This window comes from Scyliorhinus torazame, chromosome 14, assembly GCF_047496885.1.
Source record: "Scyliorhinus torazame isolate Kashiwa2021f chromosome 14, sScyTor2.1, whole genome shotgun sequence".
Lineage (NCBI taxonomy): Eukaryota > Metazoa > Chordata > Chondrichthyes > Carcharhiniformes > Scyliorhinidae > Scyliorhinus > Scyliorhinus torazame.
In genome coordinates, this window is record NC_092720.1 from 79,553,542 (window position 1) to 79,579,640 (window position 26,099).

The following is a 26,099-nucleotide window of genomic DNA, read 5'->3' on the forward strand; positions in this document are numbered from 1 at the left end:
TCGTCTACTCCGAATCCTCAGACTTTGGCCCCTGGTTCTGGACACACCTACTATCAGGAACGTCCAGCCTGCATCCACACTATCTAGTCCTGTTAGAATTTTATAAGTCTCTATGAGATTCGCACCCCCCCCCCCCACTCATTCGGCTGAACTCCAGCAAAAGCAATCCTAACCTAGTCAATCTCTCCTCATACGTCAGTCCCGCCATTCCCGGAATCAGCCTGGTAAACCTTTGCTGCACACCCTCGAGAGCAAGAACATCCTTCCTCAGAAAAGGAGACCAAAACTATACACCATATTCTAGGTGTGGCCTCACCAAGGCCCTGTACAATTGCAACAACACATCCCTGCTCCTGGACTCGAAACCTCTTGCAATGAAAGCCATTTGCCTTCTTTACCGCCTGCTACACCTCCATGCTTACCTTCAGCGACTGGTGCACAAGGACACCCAGGTTCCCAGGCAGATTCTCTGCAACAGCTGGGAGAACAGGGGTAGTGACATCAGCATCCTTGAAGGGGTCAAGATCACCAGCACCAAGGCCAACTCCACTGGGCTAGCTATATGCTTCGGCAGCCATGAGTCCTGAATCTTTTTCGCCCAGCTCAAGGAAGGCTCCAGAACAAGAGGAGGACAAAGCAACCTGAAAGCTTACATCAAGAAATTCAACACAGATGTCAACACCTGGAAGATGCTTGCTCAGAAGCAATCTACTTGGAGAACTTCCTGATTGAAGGAACACAATTCTTCGAGGACACCAGACAGCAAAAAGAGGCCCGGAAAAGGAGCCTGAGAAAGGAATAGAGCGATCTACAGTCCAAGGACCGATCTCCACTCCCGAACACTCGCCAAATGTGCAGTCGAGGATGCAGATCTAGGATCAGGCTCATCAGCCACACAAGGACCCACAGAACCCATGACCAATAACACCGAGTTTCTTAGGTCGGCAATCATCCTCATTAGCAAGAGAAGATGTATTTATTTCCTCCACCCCGTTCTGCCCCTGATTAATTAGTATTGTTTTAGAATGCTATTCATGTCTACCACCGTGAAGACTGGTGCAAAGTATTTATTTAACTCCTCTGCCATTTCCTGGTTCCCCATTATTATTTCCCCAGTCTCATTCTCTAAGGCGCATATGTTCACTTTGGCATCTCTCTTCCTTTTTTATACACTTAAAGAAGCTCTTACTGTCTGTTTTATATCACTTGCTAGTTTACCCTCATAGTTCATTTTCTCCCTCTTTTTTTGGGGGTCATCATTTGTGGGTTTTTACAACTTCCCCAACCCTTTGGCTTGCCACTAATCTTTGTCACATTCTATGCTTTTCTTTTCAGTTTAATACTATCCTCAGCTTCCCTGGTTAACTGTACTTGATTTATCACCTTCCTAGAATCCTTTTACATCACTGGAATATATATATATATTTTTTTTATATATATTAAAAAATTTAATTTAGTTGTTAGCCAGATCTTGGTAGAAAGTTAGAGGAATGGCAGGGAAGGGAGTGCAATGTTCCTCCTGCAGGATGTTTGAGGTGAGGGATGCCGTTAGTGTCCCTGCTGATTTTACCTGCAGGAAGTGCTGCCATCTCCAGCTCCTCCAAGACCGAGTTAGGGAACTGGAGCTGGAGTTGGAAGAACTTTGGATCATTCGGGAGGCAGAGGGGGTCATAGATAGCAGCTTCAGGGAATTAGTTACACCAAAGATTGGAGATAGATGGGTAACTGTAAGAGGGACGGGGAAAAAACAGTCAGTGCAGGGATCCCCTGCGGTCGTTCCCCTGAGAAACAAGTATACCGCTTTGGATACTTGTGGGGGGGGGACTTACCAGGGGTAAGCCATGGGGTACGGGCCTCTGGCACAGAGTCTGTCCCTGTTGCTCAGAAGGGAAGGGGGGAGAGGAGCAGAGCATTAGTAATTGGGGACTCTATAGTCAGGGGCACAGATAGGAGATTTTGTGGGAGCGTGAGAGACTCACGTTTGGTATGTTGCCTCCCAGGTGCAAGGGTACGTGATGTCTCGGATCGTGTTTTCCGGGTCCTTAAGGGGGAGGGGGAGCAGCCCCAAGTCGTGGTCCACATTGGCACTAACGACATAGGTAGGAAAGGGGATAAGGATGTCAGGCAGGCTTTCAGGGAGCTAGGATGGAAGCTCAGAACTAGAACAAACAGAGTTGTTATCTCTGGGTTGTTGCCCGTGCCACGTGATAGTGAGATGAGGAATAGGGAGAGAGAGCAATTAAACACGTGGCTACAGGGATGGTGCAGGCGGGAGGGATTCAGATTTCTGGATAACTGGGGCTCTTTCTGGGGAAGGTGGGACCTCTACAGACAGGATGGTCTACATCTGAACCTGCGGGGCACAAATATCCTGGGGGGGAGATTTGTTAGTGCTCTTTGGGGGGGTTTAAACTAATGCAGCAGGGGCATGGGAACCTGGATTGTAGTTTTAGGGTAAGGGAGAATGAGAGTATAGAGGTCAGGAGCTCAGATTTGACGTCGCAGGAGGGGGCCAGTGTTCAGGTAGGTGGTTTGAAGTGTGTCTACTTCAATGCCAGGAGTATACGAAATAAGGTAGGGGAACTGGCAGCATGGGTTGGTATCTGGGACTTTGATGTTGTGGCCATTTCGGAGACATGGATAGAGCAGGGATAGGAATGGATGTTGCAGGTTCTGGGGTTTAGGTGTTTTAGTAAGCTCAGAGAAGGAGGCAAAAGAGGGGGAGGTGTGGCGCTGCTAGTCAAGAGCAGTATTACGGTGGCGGAGAGGATGCTAGATGGGGACTCATCTTCCGAGGTAGTATGGGCTGAGGTTAGAAACAGGAAAGGAGAAGTCACCCTGTTGGGAGTTTTCTATAGGCCTCCAAATAGTTCTAGGGATGTAGAGGAAAGGATGGCGAGGATGATCCTGGATAAGAGCGAAAGTAATAGGGTAGTTATTATGGGAGACTTTAACTTTCCAAATATTGACTGGAAAAGATATAGTTCGAGTACATTAGAGGGGTCGTTTTTTGTACAGTGTGTGCAGGAGGGTTTCCTGACACAGTTTGTTGACAGGCCAACAAGAGGCGAGGCCACATTGGATTTGGTTTTGGGTAATGAACCAGGCCAGGTGTTGGATTTGGAGGTAGGTGAGCACTTTGGGGACAGTGACCACAATTCGGTGACGTTTACGTTAAGGATGGAAAGGGATAAGTATACACCGCAGGGCAAGAGTTATAGCTGGGGGAAGGGAAATTATGATGCCATTAGACGTGACTTGGGGGGGATAAGGTGGAGAAGTAGGCTGCAAGTGTTGGACACACTGGATAAGTGGAGCTTGTTCAAGGATCAGCTACTGCGTGTTCTTGATAAGTATGTACCGGTCAGGCAGGGAGGAAGGTGCCGAGCGAGGGAACCGTGGTTTACCAAAGAAGTGGAATCTCTTGTTAAGAGGAAGAAGGAGGCCTATGTGAAGATGAGGTGTGAAGTTTCAGTTGGGGCGATGGATAGTTACAAGGTAGCGAGGAAGGATCTAAAGAGAGAGCTAAGACGAGCAAGGAGGGGATATGAGAAGTATTTGGCAGGAAGGATCAAGGAAAACCCAAAAGCTTTCTATAGGTATGTCAGGAATAAGCGAATGACTAGGGAAAGAGTAGGACCAGTCAAGGACAGAGATGGGAATTCCTTTTTCACTCAGGAAAAAGATAATGTTGTGGAGGAGAATGCTGAGCTCCAGGTAAATAGATTAGATGGCATTGAGGTACGTAGGGAAGAGGTGTTGGCAATTCTGGACAGGCTGAAAATAGACAAGTCCCCGGGACCTGATGGGATTTATCCTAGGATTCTCTGGGAGGCCAGGGAAGAGATTGCTGGACCATTGGCTTTGATTTTTATGTCATCATTGGATACAGGAATAGTGCCAGAGGACTGGAGGATAGCAAATGTGGTCCCTTTGTTCAAAAAGGGGAGCAGAGACAACCCCGGCAACTATAGACCGGTGAGCCTCACGTCTGTAGTGGGTAAAGTCTTGGAGGGGATTATAAGAGACAAGATTTATAATCATCTAGATAGGAATAATATGATCAGGGATAGTCAGCATGGCTTTGTGAAGGGTAGGTCATGCCTCACAAACCTTATCGAGTTCTTTGAGAAGGTGACTGAACAGGTAGACGAGGGTAGAGCAGTTGATGTGGTGTATATGGACTTCAGCAAAACGTTTGATAAGGTTCCCCATGGTAGGCTATTGTAGAAAATACGGAGGCTGGGGATTGAGGGTGATTTAGAGATGTGGATCAGAAATTGGCTAGCTGAAAGAAGACAGAGGGTGGTGGTTGATGGGAAATGTTCAGAATGGAGTTCTGTCACAAGTGGAGTACCACAAGGATCTGTTCTGGGGCCGTTGCTGTTTGTCATTTTTATCAATGACCTAGAGGAAGGCGCAGAAGGGTGGGTGAGTAAATTTGCAGACGATACTAAAGTCGGTGGTGTTGTCGATAGTGTGGAAGGAAGTAGCAGGTTACAGAGGGATATAGATAAGCTGCAGTGCTGGGCTGAGAGGTGGCAAATGGAGTTTAATGTAGAGAAGTGTGAGGTGATTCACTTTGGAAGGAAAAACAGGAATGTGGAATATTTGGCTAATGGAAAAGTTCTTGAAAGTGTGGATGAGCAGAGGGATCTAGGTGTCCATGTACATAGATCCCTGAAAGTTGCCACCCAGGTTGATAGGGTGGTGAAGAAGGCCTATGGAGTGTTGGCCTTTATTGGTAGAGGGATTGAGTTCCGGAGTCAGGAGGTCATGTTGCAGCTGTACAGAACTCTGGTACGGCCGCATTTGGAGTATTGCGTACAGTTCTGGTCACCGCATTATAGGAAGGACGTGGAGGCTTTGGAACGGGTGCAGAGGAGATTTACCAGGATGTTGCCTGGTATGGAGGGAAAATCTTATGAGGAAAGGCTGATGGACTTGAGGTTGTTTTCGTTAGAGAGAAGAAGGTTAAGAGGAGACTTAATAGAGGCATACAAAATGATCAGAGGGTTAGATAGGGTGGACAGTGAGAGCCTTCTCCCGCGGATGGAAATGGCTAGCACGAGGGGACATAGCCTTAAACTGAGGGGTAATAGATATAGGACAGAGGTCAGGGGTAGGTTCTTTACGCAAAGAGTAGTGAGGCCGTGGAATGCCCTACCTGCTACAGTAGTGAACTCGCCAACATTGAGGGCATTTAAAAGTTTATTGGATAAACATATGGATGATAATGGTATAGTGTAGGTTAGATGGCTTTTGTTTCGGTGCAACATCGTGGGCCGAAGGGCCTGTACTGCGCTGTATTGTTCTATGTTCTATATCTTTGCTGTGAGTCAGGACTATTTTTTTAAATAAATTTAGAGTACCCAATAATTTTTTGCCAATTTTTAGGGGCAATTTTAGCGTGGCCAATCCACCTAACCTGCATATCTTTGGGTTGTGGGGGTGAAATCCACGCAGACATGGGGAGAATGTGCAAACTCCACACGGACAGTTAACGAGGGCCGGGATTCGAACCCGGGTCCTCAGTGCCGTAGTCCCAGTGCTAACCACTGTGCCACATGCCGCCTGTGAGTCAGGACTATTTTCATAAACATCTACCATTGCTTAACAACCGTCTTTTCTGCTAAACTCCTTTCCAAGTCTACTTCAGCCCACTCTGCCCTCATTTTTTTGTAATTACCCTTATTTAAGTTTGACACAGTTGTTCCTGACCCAAGTTTCTCACTTTCAAACTGCTGGGTTGAAAGGAAGTGTAAGTGAGTAGCGAAATAAGAGGGTCATGGAAACATGGAAAATAAGAGGCAGTAGGCTCCCAAGGCTCAAGATTGTGCTGGAAAAATGTAGCAGATCCCAAGTTTGTGGACAATCTGGACATTTACAGATAACAGATCTTCATCCAAAGGAAAAACCCACATTGAGGATCTTAGATTGCACCAATCCCTATGAACTCATGAAGCCAGTTTTGTAGGACAAACTATGGCAAGAAATTCTACGACTAGATGTATACAAAAAAATTAGATCAACATTTGGGATCTGTTGTCCATAATAAAGAAAACTACAAAATTAGCACTAACTATATGGGGGAGGGAATGAAAAACAAAGAGTGGGGAAATCTTCAAACGGCCCAACATATATTGGGAATGTTCAACTGGTAAAGGCTCAATGTGTCAATATGGTACACAACTATATCCTAATTTGACATGCCAGAAAAACAATTTTGACTCCAGTCCCCTAATAGCTATAATTTGCTTCCTTTCCTTTTGCCAATTAATTTCAATACTTCTTTTGAGCAAAAGTGTGCTAGCTTCAGGATTTATATTACTGAAGTACAGTTATTAGATGAGCTCAAAGCCCAATAAATCCCTTGGTTCCTTAAAGGTACTTGAAGAGACTGAAGCAATAGCCATACTGAACAAATCAACAAAACATCAGGGTACTTCCGAAACATTGCAAACAAAATATAGTTGCCATATTTAGGGGTAACTACAGACCCATAGTCTGATCACAATTGAAGTCTTTAACTTTCCAATAAACATAATCATAGAATCATAGAATTTACAGTGCAGAAGGAGGCCATCTAGTCTGGCCCCTGGAAAGAGCCCACACCTCTACCCCATCCCCGCAACCCCATCCAACCCTTTTTTTTTGGACACTAAGGGCAATTAGCATGGCCAATCCACCTAACCTGCACATCTTTGGACTGTGGGAGGAAACCGGAGCACCTGGAGGAAACCCATGCAGACACGGAGAGAACGCGCAGACTTCGCGTAGACAGTGACCCACGCCAGGAATCGAACCTGTGACCCTTGAGCTGCTAATCACTGTGCTACCATGCTGCCACGTAAATGAAAGAACATTGTATGAAATAAACTAAAAAGAAAGAATTGGTCAGTAACTCATTTTCAGGGAAAGAAGCAAGAGGGTGGCTACAAGTGGATTTAAAGTTAAGTGCATTATGTAAGCCATGTTGGCTGGGTTCTGCTGTTGTTGCTGTGTGGTTGCTTATTCTGTTAAAATTTATAATATAAAGGCTTCAAAAAAAATATTTTTCAAAAAAAAAGTTAAGTGCATGGGGAGTTAAATTGAAATCTAGCGAGGAAACTAATATGATGTCCAGGGGCTCCTTGTTGACATCTTGAATAGAGTTAGGATAATTTTTGAATGCATGACAATGTGTCATATCCAGAAGGTCTCCTGCCAGAGAAGTAAACTTGTTAGCAGAGTTCAATCATAACTGCAAAAGAAACTTCTTTAAAATAAATTGCAAGAGAATTAAAATAAAGGTTCACTTCATCCAAGTCCAGAGGTCCATTAGAATGAAAAATTGCAATACTAACAGAAATGAGTCATAATGAAATGAATGAAAATCGCTTATTGTCACAAGTAGGCTTCAATGAAGTTACTGTGAAAAGATAATGTAATGAATCAGAGACTAGTACCAAAATGATTCTTACATTATCAACAGAAACCGGAGAGATACTCAGGTCAAGCTGCTTTTATGTTGAGAGAAACAATTAACGTTTCAGGCTTAATCATTTGTCAGAACTGTAAAATATTAATAGGTGTAACAGATTTTAACCAATATGTATGGGGATGGGAGAGGAGACAGGAAAAGGGAAAGTTTAATCTAGGAGGAAGGCAGATGAAATTGAACGGCAAAAGGAATATTTTGCTGTTCACAATGCAATCTCCTCGACATTGGGAGGCCAAATACAGATTGGGATGATTATTTTGCTGAACAGGTCCATTCAATCTGTAAGCATAATCCTGAGTTTCCAATTATTTGCCATTTGAATTTTCTGCCCCATTTTAACCTCTGGTAATGAAATCTCAAGGAACAACCTTGTTCAATTCGGCACTCTAAACATTCCAATTCAACATAAGAGTTTAATCATTTCACATCATAACCACTGCCTCATTTTTTTTAAACAGAGGTACTAGTAATGATTCTACTGTTGCCACCTAGACCCACCTTTTATTTCTTTAATTGTTACATTACCAAGACTTTTTGACTTGCCTTTTTTGTTATTTACATCATTCCTGCCTTCAGTCATTTCACAGACATTTTTCTTTCTTTCCTTCCTTCCCCCTTTCCCTGCATTTGCTTGAAATCTGTTACATCCAAAACATTTTCTGATGAAGGGTCACAGACCTGAAACAGTAAATGTTTCTCTCTCCACAGATGACGCCTGACCTGCAGATTATATTCCAGAGAAGTACCTATGTATGTTAGATTTAGGTTTATTGTTACATGTACCGAGGTACAGTGAAAAGTATTGTTCTGTATACGGTCCAGTCAGATTGTACCATACATGAAAACTATCGGACATACTCCACACATTATCAAGATTTGTTTTTTTTTAAAATATATTTTATTACAAACATGTATCACAACAGGTTACAGCAAATAAACATCCCATGAAACATACTTCCCAGCAATTAACTAAACAGTCTGTACAAACTTTTCCCCTTTTTCACCCCCCCCCCCCCCCCCCCACAATGAACAGCTCCTCAAACACAGTCAAAAACATTCCCCATCTTTTCTCAAATCCCTCTGCAGAGCCCCTTAACTCATACTTTATCTTCTCCAACCGCAGGAAGTCGTACAGGTCACCCAACCAAGCCGGTACACCCAGTGGCAATGCCGACCGCCACTCCAGTAAAATTCGGCGCTATGCAATGAGAGAATCGAGGGTCATGACATCAACCTTCCACCTCTCCATGAGCTCCAGCTTCTCTGAAAATCCAAATATCACCAAAGAGTCTGGGTCCACCTCCTCCTCCTCCACTATCCTGGCAAATATGGGCAGCACGGTAGCATAGTGGTTAGCACTGTGGCTTCATAGCGCCAGGGTCCCAGGTTCGAATTCCGGCTGGGTCACTGTCTGTGCAGAGTCTGCACATTCTCCTCGTGTCTGCGTGGGTTTCCTCCGGATGCTCCGGTTTCTTCCCACTAGTCCCGAAAGATGTGCTGTTAAATAATTTGGACATTCTGAATTCTCCCTCTGTGCACCCGAACAGGTGCCGGAATGTGGTGACTAGGGGCTTTTCACAGTAACTTCATTGCAATGTAAGCCTACTTGTGACAAAAAAGATTATAAAAATACTGTAAACACTCCCGTCCAGAATTTTCCCAATTTTTTGCAACCCCAAAACATGTGCGCATGATTTTCTGGCCCCCACCCACACACTCATTATCACCCGAGTCATATGGACCCTGTGCACCACCTTAAACTGTATCAGGCTCAACCTAGCTTGAGGTCACATCTCACATTGAGTGCCTCACTCCATACTCCCCAATTGGCATTATCAAGATTTGCACACACCTTCAGCAACTTAAATTATTTTTAAATGGTCCGGTTACAATACAGATTTTGAGGGTAGTAGATATTGTTTGTTGTTTACTCTTAATTTAAAAATTTTAAATTTAAGTTACTGGATAATTTGACATTTTAAGAATATTTTATTTACATTGCCATTAATTTGTTGGTTAAATTGAATTACTGGAACTCCTTTGAATTGCCCATCGTGGACTTCAGTCAAAGTAAAATTGCAGCTGATAGGAAGCAATTTAAAAATCAATTCCTGCATTTGAAAAAAGTGTATAAGCAGCCCGCTAAGCAGTTTTAAGTTTCTAATATTACAGAACAAAATGTTCTCAGTAGTCCTTTCTTAACATTAAAACAAATTGCTCCATTCTCAAAATTTGAGCTACAGTGCCTTTTTCAATCTTCCAAAACACAATGTAACAGTACCATCATTCTATCCAAAATGTAAACTAGTATATCAGTGACATGTATCAGAGGAGTGGACTTGCCTTATTGAATCTCACAATGCAATCGATGAAAGAATTCTCCCTCCTCAGAGGTTGAAACCAAACAACTTGAGAAGGTTTTATTTGTTCTCTTAACCACGTTCTACCCTCATCAGTCATTTGCAAGCCAGCCAGTCTAACCATCAGATGACCATTTGACTGCCCTGAGGAAAATACAAGTGTTTCATTTGGTAAAGGAAATTTGAAATAGCATGCATTTCACACACAACAGGTAAAATAGCTTATCCAAATCGAGAAACCTTGCCCATTTAAAGATTTTGGATTATGTAATCTTCACTTTGTATATCTTAAAGGAGGATTTCTACAGATTATTATTTAAGTTTGAGATTCTATGTTTGATGGAGGAACTGAGGCTAAAGGACCCAATCAGCTTTTCTGGTACCATAGGGTAAGCAAGTCATATAGTGGAGCGGGAAATTTACTGGAAGAACATTGAAGGTGACCGAATAGGTAGTCCCAGGAGATCAGCTTTCTCCTTTTCAACTAAGTATCTAGCCCATTAGCTGGAGGTTGACCGAATCAGAGCCGATATGCTATTGATATTTCCATTAGCATTTAATATTCAGGCGACATTAAAGCACTACTCCAGCACCATGTACCTGATAAGTGCAAGACAATAAAACCAGCCAAGTCAAAGAATATAACATTCCATTTATCTAACCAGGACAGGCATCTATTGCAAAAATGGGTAGTAACTGGTCATTGAACAGCACATATCCTGGATCAGGATAGTGATATGATAGGATATGCCGTTCGAATAACTATTACCTTGCTGAGAAAGCTACAAGCCAACTCTTAGACTCATCAGAGAAGCTGAGACAAAACTATATCGGCACAAAGCTGCGTTTTTTTTCCTTCTGGATGAAACAACAACCCAGACAAATTTATGCTGTATGTGCAGGACAATGAAGGTGATGTACAGATCAGGTAGGATCTAATACAATGCAGGCTCAAGCAGTTGAATGACCTATTCCTATGGCTATAACATGGTTGTGCTGAATGGTCAGTTGACACTCAGTCCATCAAAGCCTGGATGAGTGTAGCTCTAACAATAGTCAAGAATCTCAGGATGAAGCAGCCCACTTGATTGGCATTCCATTCACCACCTTCAACATTCATTCCCTCTACCTCTGGCACACAGTGGCAGCAGTGTGCACCATCTATAAGATGCAATACAGCATCTCACCGAGGCTCCTTCAACAGCATTTTTCAAACCCATGACCTCTAACATCTATAACAAGGGCAGCAGATGCAGGGGAACACCAGTATCGGCAAGGTCCCATCCAAGTCACACACTATCTTGATTTGGAACTATTCACTGTCCCTGTGCCCAAATCCTGGAAATGCCTTCCTAACAGCACTGTGGAGGTTCCTGCACCATATGGACTGCCGTGGTTCTCATCGCCACCCTACCAAGGGCAATTAGGGCTGGGCAACAAAGGTTTACTAGCCCACAATGTCTACATCCTGTGAAAGAATAAATAAGAAGTCTCTCATATTCCAGGATCTTAATGTCCTGTACATCAATAAACTATTCCTGTGAAATCTAGCCACATGCGCCATGTAGGCAAATGCCAGCCACTTTTCATGCAGAAAACGCAGAAGAACAGCAAATTAGATAAATGACAAGTTAATTTGTTTTTATATTGGTTCAGGGTTGAACATTCGCCATCCCTAAACATCTACAGGAACAGATCTTGGAGACTGCTTAGAGAAGACAGCACTAACATGGGAAAAGTGACCTCATACAGCAAATATACATAGTTACCCTGGGGTCCAATGAAAAAATGCTCACTCTTTCCCAAATTCAATTTGTATCCCAAAAAAGAGCCAAAGCACTTCGGTAGCTCCATTCTGTCACCCATAGGGGGGCTGGGTCAGTCACATAAAGCAGCAAGTCGTCAGCGTATAGGGATATCCTATGCTCCACACCTCCCCTAACTATCCTCCTTTCACTTTCTCGAAGCCATCAAAGCTATAACCAGGAACTCAATCACCAATACAAATAGGAGGGGTGACATCGGTCTCATTCCCCTAACCAATTGTAACTACCCTGAACTAGCGTGTTGGTACACGCACTAGCTGAGCGGGACTTATACAGTAGACGTATCCATGAAACAAACTTTGGTCCAAGACGAAACCTCTCCAAACTGTAAATCAATACTTCCACTCCACCATATCAAATGCCTTCTCGGCATCCAAAGGCACAACCACCTCTGGATCCGGTCCCAGAGGTGGGGAGAGAACTACATTTAACAGTCGCTGGACATTAAGCGACAACTGCCGGCCCATAACAAATCCGGTCTGATCTTCATCTATCACTCCGGGGGACAAGGTTCTAACTTCCATCGATAGCATCTTAGCCAATACCTTGGCATTAACATTCAGCAATGAAATAGGATGGTACAGCCCACATTTCACAGGATCCTCATCTTTTTTCAGCAGGAGGGAAATAGTGCCTATCCTAGCGTTGATGGAAGGGAGCCTCGGGTCAGAGAGTCCTGAAACATGCCAACCAACTTCTTTTTTTAAATGTTTTTCTGAAGCTTTTCATTTTTTTTTTAAACTTAGAGTACCCAATTAATTTTTTCCAATTAAGGGGTAATTTAGCGTGGCCAATCCACCTACCTTGCACATCTTTGGGTTGTGGGGGCGAAACCCACGGAAACATGGGGAGAATGTGAAAACTCCACACGAACAGTGACCCAGAGACGGGATCGAACCTGGGACCTCGGCGGCGTGAGGCAGCAGTGCTAACCACTGCACCTCCGTGCTGCCCCAAAGCTTTTACATTTTATACACCGTATATTTGTTCAGGATAAATGCGTCAGTTGCAATATACAAGTCAATCTCCTCTGTACCGATTCTCCCTTCCCCTTGACTCACCCCCCCACCCCCCCGTCCCCTCGGTTTGTTGGTTCAGGGTCCTTTCCTGGATCACATACTTTGTAATGGGTAGTTATCTGTTATTGGCATGTGCTCCCCCTCCCCCTCCCCCTCTTTTGTCATTTGGTCCTCCCCCACCGCTTCTTCTCCCGTCCCCTATCCTGTTTTCGGCGTTTCTTTGGGGGTTCCTTTTCTTGTGGTCTTGTTCTCGGCCCCCTGGCCTCTGTCTCGGCCATTTTCCAGTCTCCCCATCCTTTCTTTCTGCCCCTGCCCCCTGCAAACATCTCATGCAGGTGCGGGGCCAGTGTCGTGCAAACATTTTATAGAAGTTCGCCGGGAAGCCTTTGGGTCCCGGCACCTTCCCCGCCTGCATGGAGTTGATGCTCCCCTTGACCTCTGCCAGTCCAAGTGGTGCTTCTAGCTCCCTCTGTCTGTCGCCCCCATGATTGGTGTATCCAGTCTGTCGAGGAACTGTTTCATCCCAGAGTTCCTGTCGGGGGTTCAGAGCTGTACAGTCCCCTGTTCAAGACCTCAAATGCATTGTGACCCTTTTTGGTTCGACTACCTGTCTGTCCTATCCTGTAATAATAATAATCTTTATTGTCACAAGTAGGCTTACATTTACACTGCAATGAAGTTACTGTGAAAAGCCCCTAATCGCCACATTCCAGCGCCTGTTCGGGTACACAGAGGGAGAGTTCAGAATATCCAAATTACCTAAAAGCACGTCTTTCGTGACTTGTGGGAGGAAACTGGAGCACCCGGAGGAAAATCATGCAGACACAGGGAGAACCTGCAGACTCCAAACAGACAGTGACCCAAGTCGGGAATCGAACCTTGGACCCTGGAGCTGTGAAGCAACAGTACTATCCACTGTGCTACCGTGCTGCCCACATCATAAACGGGAGCATTTCTTCTCCAGCGAGTTGCTTTGAGCGAAAAAAGGTGTGAAGGGGGCAGTGGTGAGATTCAAACTTAGCATCTGCTGTTTACAAGACCGGCGCTTTAACCATGGGGCCACAGCGCCCATCCATGTAACTGGGCCATTTCCCTCGTAGTTTGCTGCTTTCTCAGCTGGTGAGCCAGCAGGTGGCTAGCCTTATTTCCGTGCTTGTAAAAGGTCCCCTGTGTCTGGCAGAGTTGCTATACTGCTTTATTGGTGGACAGCAGGTTAAAGTCTATTTGTAGCTTTTTTCTCTTCACCAGCTCTACGGTCGGGGCCTTGGAGTACCATCTGTCGACCTACACAATGGAGTTGATCAGTTGCTGCCTAGATGCCCTCTCTTCCCTGACTCTGCGAGCCCCAGAGTTGATCATTTCTCCCCTAATCACAGCCTTCAATGCCTCCCATTCCAGTAATGTACTCACCTATGGTCTGTGATGTTTTCTGGCAGAAGAGCTTGTCGACCAGGAGGGTCGTAGCCACCCTCCATGTGGGGCGTTGGGCACAGCCAGTCTCTAACCTCACATTCATGTAATGTGGAGCGCGGGAGAAGATAACAATCGCGGAGTATTCTGCTCTTACGATCTCTGGAAGCGCTGATTTTCCCACTACAAAGTCGTCGATACAGGTTACCCTGGGTGCTGGCGAGAAAAATGAGTATTCCTCCTCACCGGGGTGCATGAACCACCATGGGTACACTGCCCCCATCTGTTCCATAAACATTCCCAGTTCCCTCTTCTGGAGTTCGACCTGTCCATTAGTGGGTCCTGTACACAGTTCTCCCCCATGATCAGTCGGTGTGTATCTATATCAGGGATTGCGTGTCGTCCCAGTTGGGAGTGTACACGTTGACAAGGACTACCGGTGTCCCGTCTAGGGTACCGCTGACCCCGTTGGTCCGTAACTGTCTCCACTGCTGTAAGCAACGTTTTTTTGCCATCATTATGGCCACCCCCCGGCTCTTCCCCCCCCCGTCCTGCGGGATCAATCATACTTACATTGTGGATGCACCCCTGTACTCTGTGGTTTCCTTCTGTTAGGGTACCTCTCGCCTCATGGGTCCGCTCCTGCAGCCTCTCGAGCTGCTGCTTCCTGGCAATTTTGTCGTCTATGTTATCGTTGAGGGCCGGGGGGGGGATGTTTCAGTCTGATTTTGTGGGCTAAATTAGGTCAAAAGTGCCTATTTTGTTGTCTTACGGAGGAGAGCTACCTGATGTGCGACTACTCAGCACATCTCAGTCACCGGAAGTGTCGTCCAGCAAACCGCTTATAAAATTCCACCAGAAACCCATCCGGCCCCGAGGCCCTACCTGTTTGCATCCGCTAAGCAGCTGCTAAGACTTCCCCAGGACCTCGTGGTGATTCCAACTCTTTGCGCTCCTCCTCCCCATCACTGGAAATTCCAGACCCTCCAAAAATGATAACATATCTGACCCCCCCACTGGCAGCTTCGACCTAGAAAGACTTCTCTAAAATGCCGCAAATGAACGTTTACTCTTTCTGGGGCGGATACCAGCTTGCTGCTCAAGTTTCTGACCTGAATGATCTCCTGGGAGGCCGTCTCAACTGGGAGCCAGGTGACAGCGGTCCTTCTGCACAATTCATAAACAACCCCCCTCAAACGTTGCAGCTGGTGCACCACCTTACCCTTTGACAACATATCGAATTGTGTCTGCAGTTTCTTCCTATTCACCAGGAGCTCTGGGGTAGGGTCACTCGAATACTTGCCATCCACCTCCAGAATATCAACTAGCTTCTGCCGTTATTCCCTTAGGGTATGATATAATCTCCCCTCCAATAACAGCTTTAAAGGCCTTCCACAGCATGGACCCACTGGACCCCATATACTCATCAATTGTCGTAGAAACGTGGCCACAAGACCCTATATCCGTCAATAGCCCCATATCCAACCTCTATATCGGATGTTGAACAGGGCCCACCTCTAAAATCAAGTCCAAGTGTGAAGCATGGTCCGAAACGACTGCAGCTGAATATTCTGCTTTCCTCACCCCGGGAAGAGACCTACCCATCAAAAGAGGTTTATCCATTATGAACTGGGGAAAAGAATGAAAATTCCTTATGCTCCGGGTGTGTGAACTGCCACAGGTCCCTCACTGCCATCCATCCCTTCCATAAACACTAACATGGCTTTCACTACCCCCGAAGGGGCCAAACTCTTTGGCCTATGGCGATCAAACTTCAGCTCCAACACATTTTAAATCTGCCTCCAGGATCAGCTGGTGTGTCCCCAAATCCGGGATGGAGGCCAACAGCTTCCTTATAAATGCCGCATTGTCCCAGGTTTGTGTCGTGGATGCGACTGTTATACAAGTAACCCAAGGCTAGTGTTCGCATGAATAATATGAGCTTGAAGTATTTTCAGCTGTATAGGGGAATGAGGCATGGGTGCCCTATGTCCCCGCTCTTATTTGCATTGGCGATGGAGCCTTTGGCCATGGCGTTGAGGAATTTGGGTGAGTGGAGGCTGATAAAACATAGGTTGTCCCTGTATGCTTATGATGTTACTTTATATTTTGAACCCGGTCCATACAATGGGGAGTATAATGATGCTGTTGAAGCCGTTTGAGGAGTTCTCCAGGTAGAAGTTTAACATGGAGAAGAGCGAGTGTGTTTGGTTACCCCACCGGAGAAGGGAACTAATTTGGGGGTGTTGCTGTTTCGTTTGATGGGCACTCATTTTAGGAGTTGGGGTGCAGATAGCGCAGGATTGGGCTTGGCATCATAAGTTAAATTTTATGAGTCTGGTGGGTAGGGTTGAAGCGGACCTACAGAGATGGGATAGTCTCCCTCTCTCCTTGGCAGGCTGAGTGCAGTCCATAAAGATGAACATTTTTGCCACGTTTTCCGTTCCTATTCGAATGCTTGCCTATTTTGTTTGCTAAAGGTGTTTTTTGCGGGGGTGGAGAGGCTGATTTTGTCTTTTATTTGGGCGGGTAAGGTTGCTAGGATTCATAGAATGGTCCTGCAAAGGGACCAGAAGTCAAGGGATTTGGCGTTGCCGAGCTTAATCTACTATTATTGGGCGAAGGTGGAGAAGGTGTTGGGTTGGTGTGGGGACCAGAAGGCAATGTGGGAGAGGATGGAGTTGGACTCATGAAAGGGGATGGGGCTGTGGGTGTTGGCGATGGCCCAACTGCCATTTTCTCAAATGGTGGTTGCGATGTTGACTATCTGTGTTTTTCAGCAGCATTTTAGATGAGTTAGGATGTCAAAGCGGGCGCCAATCTGTGATAATCATATGTTTGAGCCAGCAAGACTGGATGGCAGATTTTGGGGCTGGGTGGATAAGGGGACTGGTTTTCTGGAGGAGCGGTTCGCAAGCCTGGAAGAGCTGTTAGAGAAGTTTGGGTTTGCGCAGGCGGAAAGCTTTAGATATCTGCAGGTGAGGGACTTTGTGATGAAGGTTTTGGAAGTTTTTCTGGTAGAGCCGCCATCGTCACTGTTGGAAAGGGTTTGGACGCTCGTGGGGCTGGAAGAAAAGTACTTCGGGAGTTTGTGGGAGGATAATGCGGAGGATCCTCCCTCCTTGGCGGGGATTAAGGCCAAGTGGGAGGAGGAGTTGGGGGTGGTATTAGAGGAGGGGGTATGGTGTGAGGCCTTGCATGGGGTGAACGCCACTTCATAGTGTGCAAAACTGGGGTTGATGCAGTTGAAGATGGTACACCGGGCACACTTAACCAGGGCTAGGTTGAATCGGTCGTTTGACGGGGTGGAAGATAAGTGTGAGCGCTGTGGGATGGGCACGTCAAACCATGTGTATATGTTCTTTGCATGTCCTGAGCTGGTGAGATTTTGTGTCTGCTTCTTCAGCACCATGTTGGAGATTTTACAGATGGATTTGGAGCCCAATCCCCTAGCGCCCGTATTGGTGGTGTCAGACCTGCCGGTGTTGCAGACAGTGCGGGACGGATATCTTAGCCTTCGCCTCATTGATCGCTCGCAGGCGTGTTCAGTTGGAGGTCAGCTTCTACACCCAGTGCCTCGGTGGGGAATCTCATGGAGTTTTTGCATATTGAGAAAGTCAAATACATGTTAATGGATGCAACGGGGGGGGGGGGGGGGGTTCTATAAAAGATGGTGGCTTTTATTGTGTTCTTTAAAGAGCTAGTCACCCACAGCTGTTTGGAAGGGGGAGGGGGAAGTGATGCTGCTGTGTTTGGTTGTTTAATTAAAATATTTTTTAAAAAATAAACGCCACATCATCCCAATTTGAAGCATACACATTTACCAATATGATCAACCTACCCACCAATGACCCAGTAACAATCACATACCTGCTACCCAGATCTGCCACGACCTTATCCGTTAAGAAGCAAATCCTCCTGTTAATTAAAATTGCCATTTCCCAGGCTCTACTGTTGAAGCCCGAATGAAATACCTGGCACACCCACTCCTTCCGGAGTTTGGTCCGGTCCATCACCCCAAAATGAGTCTCCTCCAAAAGCATCACATCTTCTCTTAAATTCTTCAGGTGAGAGAAAATTCCCAACCTCGTCACTGGACCCTCTGGCCCCCGCACATTTCCACCTGACCAACCTGATCACCACGCCCACGCCCCCTCCCCACCTCTACCCCACTTGGAGTCAGCCATCTACACCATAAAGAATCATCCTGCACCCACACCAAATATCTATGCCCAAGGCACACCCAAGATGGCTGCCAGCCCCACCCAAAAGGTGAGACAAAGAAAAAAAACCTTGTCACTGTCAGAGGAATAGCCCTCCACCCCTACATGAACCTGATCACCTCCCAGAGAACAATGCTCCCTCCTCTCCAACCCCATTCCCCCACCAAACAAAGCTAGGCTGATTGAATCACGTCTCAACAGGCTGCAGCCCCTCCGTCCACCGCACTCCATTTCGCTAACTATTTTTTTTAAATTAAATATTTTATTGAAAATTTTTGGTCAACCAACACAGTACATTGTGCATCCTTTACACAATATTATAACAACACAAATAACAATGACCTATTTTATAAACAAAAAATGAATAAATAATAAATAACAAAAATAAAAACTAGCCCTAATTGGCAACTGCCTTGTCACAAGTAACACTCTCCAAAAATATAATTTAACAGTCCAATATATAATTATCTGTAGCAATGACCTATACATACTATACAGTATATATTAACAACCGAGAGTCCTTCTGGTTCCTCCTCCTCCCCCCCCCCCACCCCACCCCTCCCCCCTCCGATCCTGGGCTGCTGCTGCTGCCTTCTTTTTCCCATTCCGTCTATCTTTCTGCGAGGTATTCGACGAACGGTTGCCACCGCCTGGTGAACCCTTGAGCCGACCCCCTTAGGACGAACTTAATCCGCTCTAGCTTTATAAACCCCGCCATGTCATTTATCCAGGTCTCCACCCCCGGGGGCTTGGCTTCCTTCCACATTAGCAATATCCTGCGCCGGGCTACTAGGGACGCAAAGGCCAAAGCATCGGCCTCTCTCGCCTCCTGCACTCCCGGCTCTTGTGCAACCCCAAATATAGCCAACCCCCAGCTTGGTTCGACCCGGACTCCTACTACTTTCGAAAGCACCTTTGTCACCCCCATCCAAAACCCCTGTAGTGCCGGGCATGACCAAAACATATGGGTATGATTCGCTGGGCTTCTCGAGCACCTCGCACACCTATCCTTCACCCCAAAAAATTTACTGAGCCGTGCTCCAGTCATATGTGCCCTGTGTAATACCTTAAACTGAATCAGGCTTAGCCTGGCACACGAGGACGACGTGTTTACCCTGCTTAGGGCATCTGCCCACAGCCCCTCCTCGATCTCCTCCCCCAGCTCTTCTTCCCATTTCCCTTTTAGTTCATCTACCATAGTCTCCCCTTCGTCCCTCATTTCCCTATATATATCTGACACCTTACCATCCCCCACCCATGTCTTTGAGATCACTCTGTCCTGCACCTCTTGTGTCGGGAGCTGCGGGAATTCCCTCACCTGTTGCCTCGCAAAAGCCCTCAGTTGCATATACCTGAATGCATTCCCTTGAGGCAACCCATATTTCTCGGTCAGCGCTCCCAGACTCGCGAACTTCCCATCCACAAACAGATCTTTCAGTTGCGTTATTCCTGCTCTTTGCCACATTCCATATCCCCCATCCATTCCCCCCGGGGCAAACCTATGGTTGTTTCTTATCGGGGACCCCCCCAAGGCTCCAGTCTTTCCCCTATGCCGTCTCCACTGTCCCCAAATCTTCAGTGTAGCCACCACCACCGGGCTTGTGGTGTAGTTCCTCGGTGAGAACGGCAATGGGGCTGTCACCATAGCCTGTAGGCTAGTCCCCCTACAGGACGCCCTCTCTAATCTCTTGCACGCCGCTCCCTCCTCCTCTCCCATCCACTTACTCGCCATTGAAATATTAGCGGCCCAATAATACTCACTTAGGCTCGGTAGTGCCAGCCCCCCCCTATCCCTGCTACGCTGTAAGAATCCCTTCCTCACTCTCGGGGTCTTCCCGGCCCACACAAAACCCATGATGCTCTTTTCAATCCTTTTTTTAAAAAAAAGCCTTCGTGATCACCACCGGGAGGCACTGAAACACAAAGAGGAATCTCAGGAGGACCACCATCTTAACCGCCTGCACCCTCCCTGCCATTGACAGGGATACCATATCCCATCTCTTGAAATCCTCCTCCATCTGTTCCACCAACCGCGTTAAATTTAACCTATGCAATGTGCCCCAATTCTTAGCTATCTGGATCCCCAGGTAACGAAAGTCCCTTGTTACCTTCCTCAACGGTAGGTCCTCTATTTCTCTACTCTGCTCCCCTGGATGCACCACAAACAACTCACTTTTCCCCATGTTCAATTTATACCCTGAAAAATCCCCAAACTCCCCAAGTATCCGCATTATTTCTGGCATCCCCTCCGCCAGGTCCGCCACGTATAGTAGCAAATCGTCCGCATACAAAGATACCCGGTGTTCTTCTCCTCCCCTAAGTACTCCCCTCCACTTCTTGGAACCCCTCAACGCTATCGCCAGGGGCTCAATCGCCAGTGCAAACAATAATGGGGACAGAGGGCATCCCTGCCTTGTCCCTCTATGGAGCCGAAAATATGCAGATCCCCGTCCATTCGTGACCACGCTCGCCACTGGGGCCCTATACAACAGCTGCACCCATCTAACATACCCCTCTCCAAAACCAAATCTCCTCAACACCTCCCACAAATAATCCCACTCCACTCTATCAAATGCTTTCTCGGCATCCATCGCCACTACTATCTCCGTTTCTCCCTCTGGTGGGGCCATCATCATTACCCCTAACAACCTCCGTATATTCGTGTTCAGCTGTCTCCCCTTCACAAATCCAGTTTGGTCCTCGTGGACCACCCCCGGGACACATTCCTCTATTCTCATTGCCATTACCTTGGCCAGGACCTTGGCATCTACATTTAGGAGGGAAATAGGTCTATAGGACCCGCATTGTAGCGGGTCCTTTTCCTTCTTTAAGAGAAGCGATATCGTTGCTTCAGACATAGTCGGGGGCAGTTGTCCCCTTTCCTTTGCCTCATTAAAGGTCCTCGTCAGTACCGGGGCGAGCAAGTCCACATATTTTCTATAGAATTCGACTGGGAATCCATCCGGTCCCGGGGCTTTTCCCGCCTGCATGCTCCTAATTCCTTTCACCACTTCTTCTACCTCGATCTGTGCTCCCAGTCCCACCCTTTCCTGCTCTTCCACCTTGGGAAATTCCAGCTGATCCAAGAAGCCCATCATTCTCTCCCTCCCATCCGGGGGTTGAGCTTCATATAATTTTTTATAAAATGTCTTGAACACTCCATTCACTCTCTCCGCTCCCCGCTCCATCTCTCCTTCCTCATCCCTCACTCCCCCTATTTCCCTCGCTGCTCCCCTTTTCCTCAATTGGTGTGCCAGCAACCTGCTCGCCTTCTCCCCATATTCGTACTGTACACCCTGTGCCTTCCTCCATTGTGCCTCTGCAGTGCCTGTAGTCAGCAAGTCAAATTCTACATGTAGCCTTTGCCTTTCCCTGTAAAGTCCCTCCTCCGGTGCTTCCGCATATTGTCTGTCCACCCTCAAAAGTTCTTGCAGCAACCGCTCCCGTTCCTTACTCTCCTGCTTCCCTTTATGTGCCCTTATTGATATCAGCTCCCCTCTAACCACCGCCTTCAACGCCTCCCAGACCACTCCCACCTGGACCTCCCCATTATCATTGAGTTCCAAGTACTTTTCAATGCACCCCCTCACCCTTAGACACACCCCCTCATCTGCCATTAGTCCCATGTCCATTCTCCAGGGTGGGCGCCCTCCTGTTTCCTCCCCTATCTCCAAGTCCACCCAGTGTGGAGCGTGATCCGAAATGGCTATAGCCGTATACTCCGTTCCCCTCACCTTCGGGATCAATGTCCTACCCAGCACAGAAAAGTCTATTCGCGAGTAGACTTTATGGACATAGGAGAAAAACGAGAACTCCTTACTCCTAGGTCTGCTAAATCTCCACGGGTCTACACCTCCCATCTGCTCCATAAAATCTTTAAGTACCTTGGCTGCTGCCGGCCTCCTTCCAGTCCTGGACTTCGACCTATCCAGCCCTGGTTCCAACACCGTATTAAAATCTCCCCCCATTATCAGCTTTCCCATCTCTAGGTCCGGAATGCGTCCTAGCATCCGCCTCATAAAATTGGCATCATCCCAGTTCGGGGCATATACGTTTACCAAAACCACCGTCTCCCCCTGTAGTTTGCCACTCACCATCACGTATCTGCCCCCGTTATCCGCCACTATAGTCTTTGCCTCGAACATTACCCGCTTCCCCACTAATATAGCCACCCCCCTGTTTTTCGCATCTAGCCCCGAATGGAACACCTGCCCCACCCATCCTTTGCGTAGCCTAACCTGGTCTATCAGTTTCAGGTGCGTTTCCTGTAACATAAGAAACTTAAGGCAGATGTGGTTAAGGTGTGCGAGTACCCGTGCCCTCTTTATCGGCCCGTTCAGCCCTCTCACGTTCCACGTGATCAGCCGAGTTGGGGGGCTTCCTACCCCCGCCCCCCCCCCCCCCCTTGTCGATTAGCCATCACCTTTTTCCAGCTCCTCACCCGGTTCCCACGCAGCTGTATCTCCCCCAGGCGGTGCCCCCCCGCCCATCCTCTCCCATACCAGCTCCCCCCTCTCCCCAGCAGCAGCAACCCAGTAATTCCCCCCCCCCCCACCCCCCCCCCCACCCCCGCTAGATCCCCCGCTAGCGTAATTACTCCCCACATGTTGCTCCCAGAAGTCAGCAAACTCTGGCTGACCTCGGCTTCCCCCTGTGACCTCGGCTCGCACCGTGCGACGCCCCCTCCTTCCTGCTTCTCTATTCCCGCCATAATTATCATAGCGCGGGAACCAAGCCCGCGCTTCTCCCTTGGCCCCGCCCCCAATGGCCAACGCCCCAACTCCTCCACCTCCCCCCATCACCACCTGTGGGAGAGAGAAAAGTTACCACATCGCAGGATTAGTACATAAAACCAGTCTTTACCCCCCACATTCGCCCCACCACTTTGTTTGAACGTTCTTTTTAATAACCCGCTCATTCCAGTTTTTCTTCCACAATAGAAGTCCACGCTTCATCCGCCGTCTCAAAGTAGTGGTGCCTCCCTCGATATGTGACCCACAGTCTTGCCGGTTGCAGCATTCCAAATTTTATCTTCTTTTTATGAAGCACCGCCTTGGCCCGATTAAAGCTCGCCCTCCTTCTCGCCACCTCCGCACTCCAGTCTTGATAAACGCGGATCACCGCGTTCTCCCATTTACTGCTCCGAGTTTTCTTCGCCCATCTAAGGACCATTTCTCTATCCTTAAAACGGAGGAATCTCACCACTATGGCTCTGGGAATTTCTCCTGCTCTCAGTCCTCGCGCCATCACTCGGTATGCTCCCTCCACCTCCAACGGACCCGCCGGGGCCTCCGCTCCCATTAACGAGTGCAGCATCGTGCTCACATATGCCCCGACGTCCGCTCCCTCCACACCTTCAGGAAGACCAAGAATCCTCAGGTTGTTCCTCCTTGCGTTGTTTTCCAGTGCCTCCAACCTTTCCACACATCGTTTCTGATGTGCCTCCTGCGTCTCCGTCTTCACCACCAGGCCCTGTATATCGTCCTCATTCTCGGCTGCCTTTGCCTTCACGACCCGAAGCTCCCGCTCCTGGGTCTTTTGTTCCTCCTTTAGCCCTTCGATCGCCTGTAGTATCGGGGCCAACAGCTCTTTCTTCATTTCCTTTTTGATCTCTTCCACACAGCATTTCAAGAACTCTTGTTGTTCAGGGCCCCATGTTAAACTGCCACCTTCCGACGCCATCTTGGTTTTTGCTTGCCTTCCTTGCCGCTGTTCTAAAGGATCCACTGCAATCTGGCCACTCTCTCCTCCTTTTTCCATCCGTATCCAGGGGGGATTCCCTTCTGGTTTACCGCACAGTGTTTTTAGCCGTCAAAATTGCCGTTGGGGCTCCTATCAAGAGCCCAAAAGTCCGTTTCACAGGGAGCTGCCGAAACGTGCGACTCAGCTGGTCATCGCCGCACCCGGAAGTCCCATTTCGCTAACTAAACCTTACTGCTAGTAAAAAAAAATTTTTTTAAATCCAACACCCCTGCAATACTCAAATTCCCACCCGGGACCTTGGGCTGGATTCTCCGCCGGCGGGATGCTCCGTTTTGCCAGCAGCCCGGGGTTTCCTGATGGCGTGGGGCTGCCCCACAATGGGAAACCCTATTGACCAGCCGGCGTAACGGAGCATCCGCCGGCGGGGTGAAACAGAAATGTGGTGCGGTGGGGCGGAGAATACAGCCCCATGTATTTCCAATAGTACTTGCCTTAACCACTACCCCCTACCCACATTCGTCCCCCATCTGCCCCACATAATGTATGCAAACCCTGAATAACAACAAATAGAGGATACAATCTCAAACAAACCCATCCCATCAACAACCGTAACAGTCCCCACAAAACCCCTTTAACTGAGTCCAAGGCTGATTTCTTGAATAATGGCCTCCGTCTCCTCCACCCTATCAAAACAATGATCTTTCGGCCCATAGGTAGCCCGCAACCTCGCTGGGTATACCACCCGAGCCTCACTCCATTTTGGAATAATGTTGCCTTCAGCTTATTAAAGGCCCATTGTGCATTTTCGTAAGGTCACCTCTCATTCTTCTAAACTCTAACAAGTATAGGCCCAACCTACTTATTCTTTCCTCATAAGCTAACCCCTTCATTCCAGATCTCAGTCAAGTAAACCTTCTCTGAACTGTCTCTAATGCAATTATATCCTTAAGAGACCAAAACTGTAAATATGGGCTGGAGCAGGAGGAAATATTTAGATACATGCAGGTTCGAGACTTTGCCAGAAAGGAGATACAGTGCTTCCCAGTAGGGCCGGCTTCCATATTGCTGGAGGAGGTGCTGACGACAGGGGGACTGGAGAAGGGGGTAGTATTGGCGGTTTACGGGGCTATTTTGGAGGAGGAGAAGGCACCACTAGAAGGGATCAAGGCAAAATGGGAGGAAGAGTTGGGAGAGGGTATGGAGGAGAAGTTCTGGTGTGAGGTGCTCCGGAGGGTGAACGCCTCCACCTCGTGTGCGAGGTTGGGTCATATACAGCTGAAGGCGGTGTATAGAGCACGCCTTACAAGACTGAGGCTGAGCCGGCTCTTTGAGGGGGTAGAAGATGTATGTGAGCGTTGCAGGGGGGGGGGCTCCGCAAACCACGTTCATATATTTTGGTCCTGTCCAAAGTTGGAGGATTACTGGAAGGAGGTGTTTAGAGTAATCTCCAAAGTGGTGCACGTGAAACTGGACCCGGGCCCTCGGGAGGCCATATTCGGGGTGTCGGACCAGCCGAGGTTGGAAACGGGCGTGGAGGCAGATGTTGTAGCCTTCACCTCGTTGATTGCCCGAAGGCGGATCCTGGTAGGGTGTAGATCAACCTCTCCACCCTGTGCACTGGCGTGGCAGGGGGACCTGCTGGAATTCTTGAAGCTTAAAAAGGTCAAATTTGAACTGAGGGGAAGGATGGAGGGATTCTACAATTCATGGGTGTTATTCATTATGCACATTTGAGAATTTGATCACATCGAACATTAGGGGGGTTGGGGGCTGGGAGGGTTGAGGGGAGGGGGGACTGTATGTGTTAATGGTGGCTATGGGTGATTCCTGATTCCCCTTTGTCATTTGTTTATGTTAACATGCGGGCATGATGTTTGGGGATTTGGTGGGAGGATGGATCATTGTTATTGATATGGGGATTGACATTGCATTCGTTACTGATTGTTGGTTATTGTTGGGTGTAAATTTGGGAGAAAATGTGAAAAAAGAGAATTAAAAGAATATTGAAAAAAAAGAGACCAAAACTGTACAAACTACTCCTAATTCCCCTTGCACCAACAAATGCCAACATTTCA

General features: G+C 47.4%; 1 protein-coding gene across 1 annotated transcript in view; it reads right to left on the minus strand.

Moving 5' to 3' along the window:
- The window catches only part of c18h3orf33 (c18h3orf33 homolog (H. sapiens)), a 50,915-nt gene that overhangs the window by 11,173 nt on the left and 13,643 nt on the right, over nt 1-26,099 (minus strand). Inside the window, exon 4 of the mRNA XM_072474404.1 lies at nt 9,827-9,987. Within this exon, the coding sequence (XP_072330505.1) occupies nt 9,827-9,987 (161 nt within the window). The remainder of the gene's footprint in view (nt 1-9,826; nt 9,988-26,099) is intronic.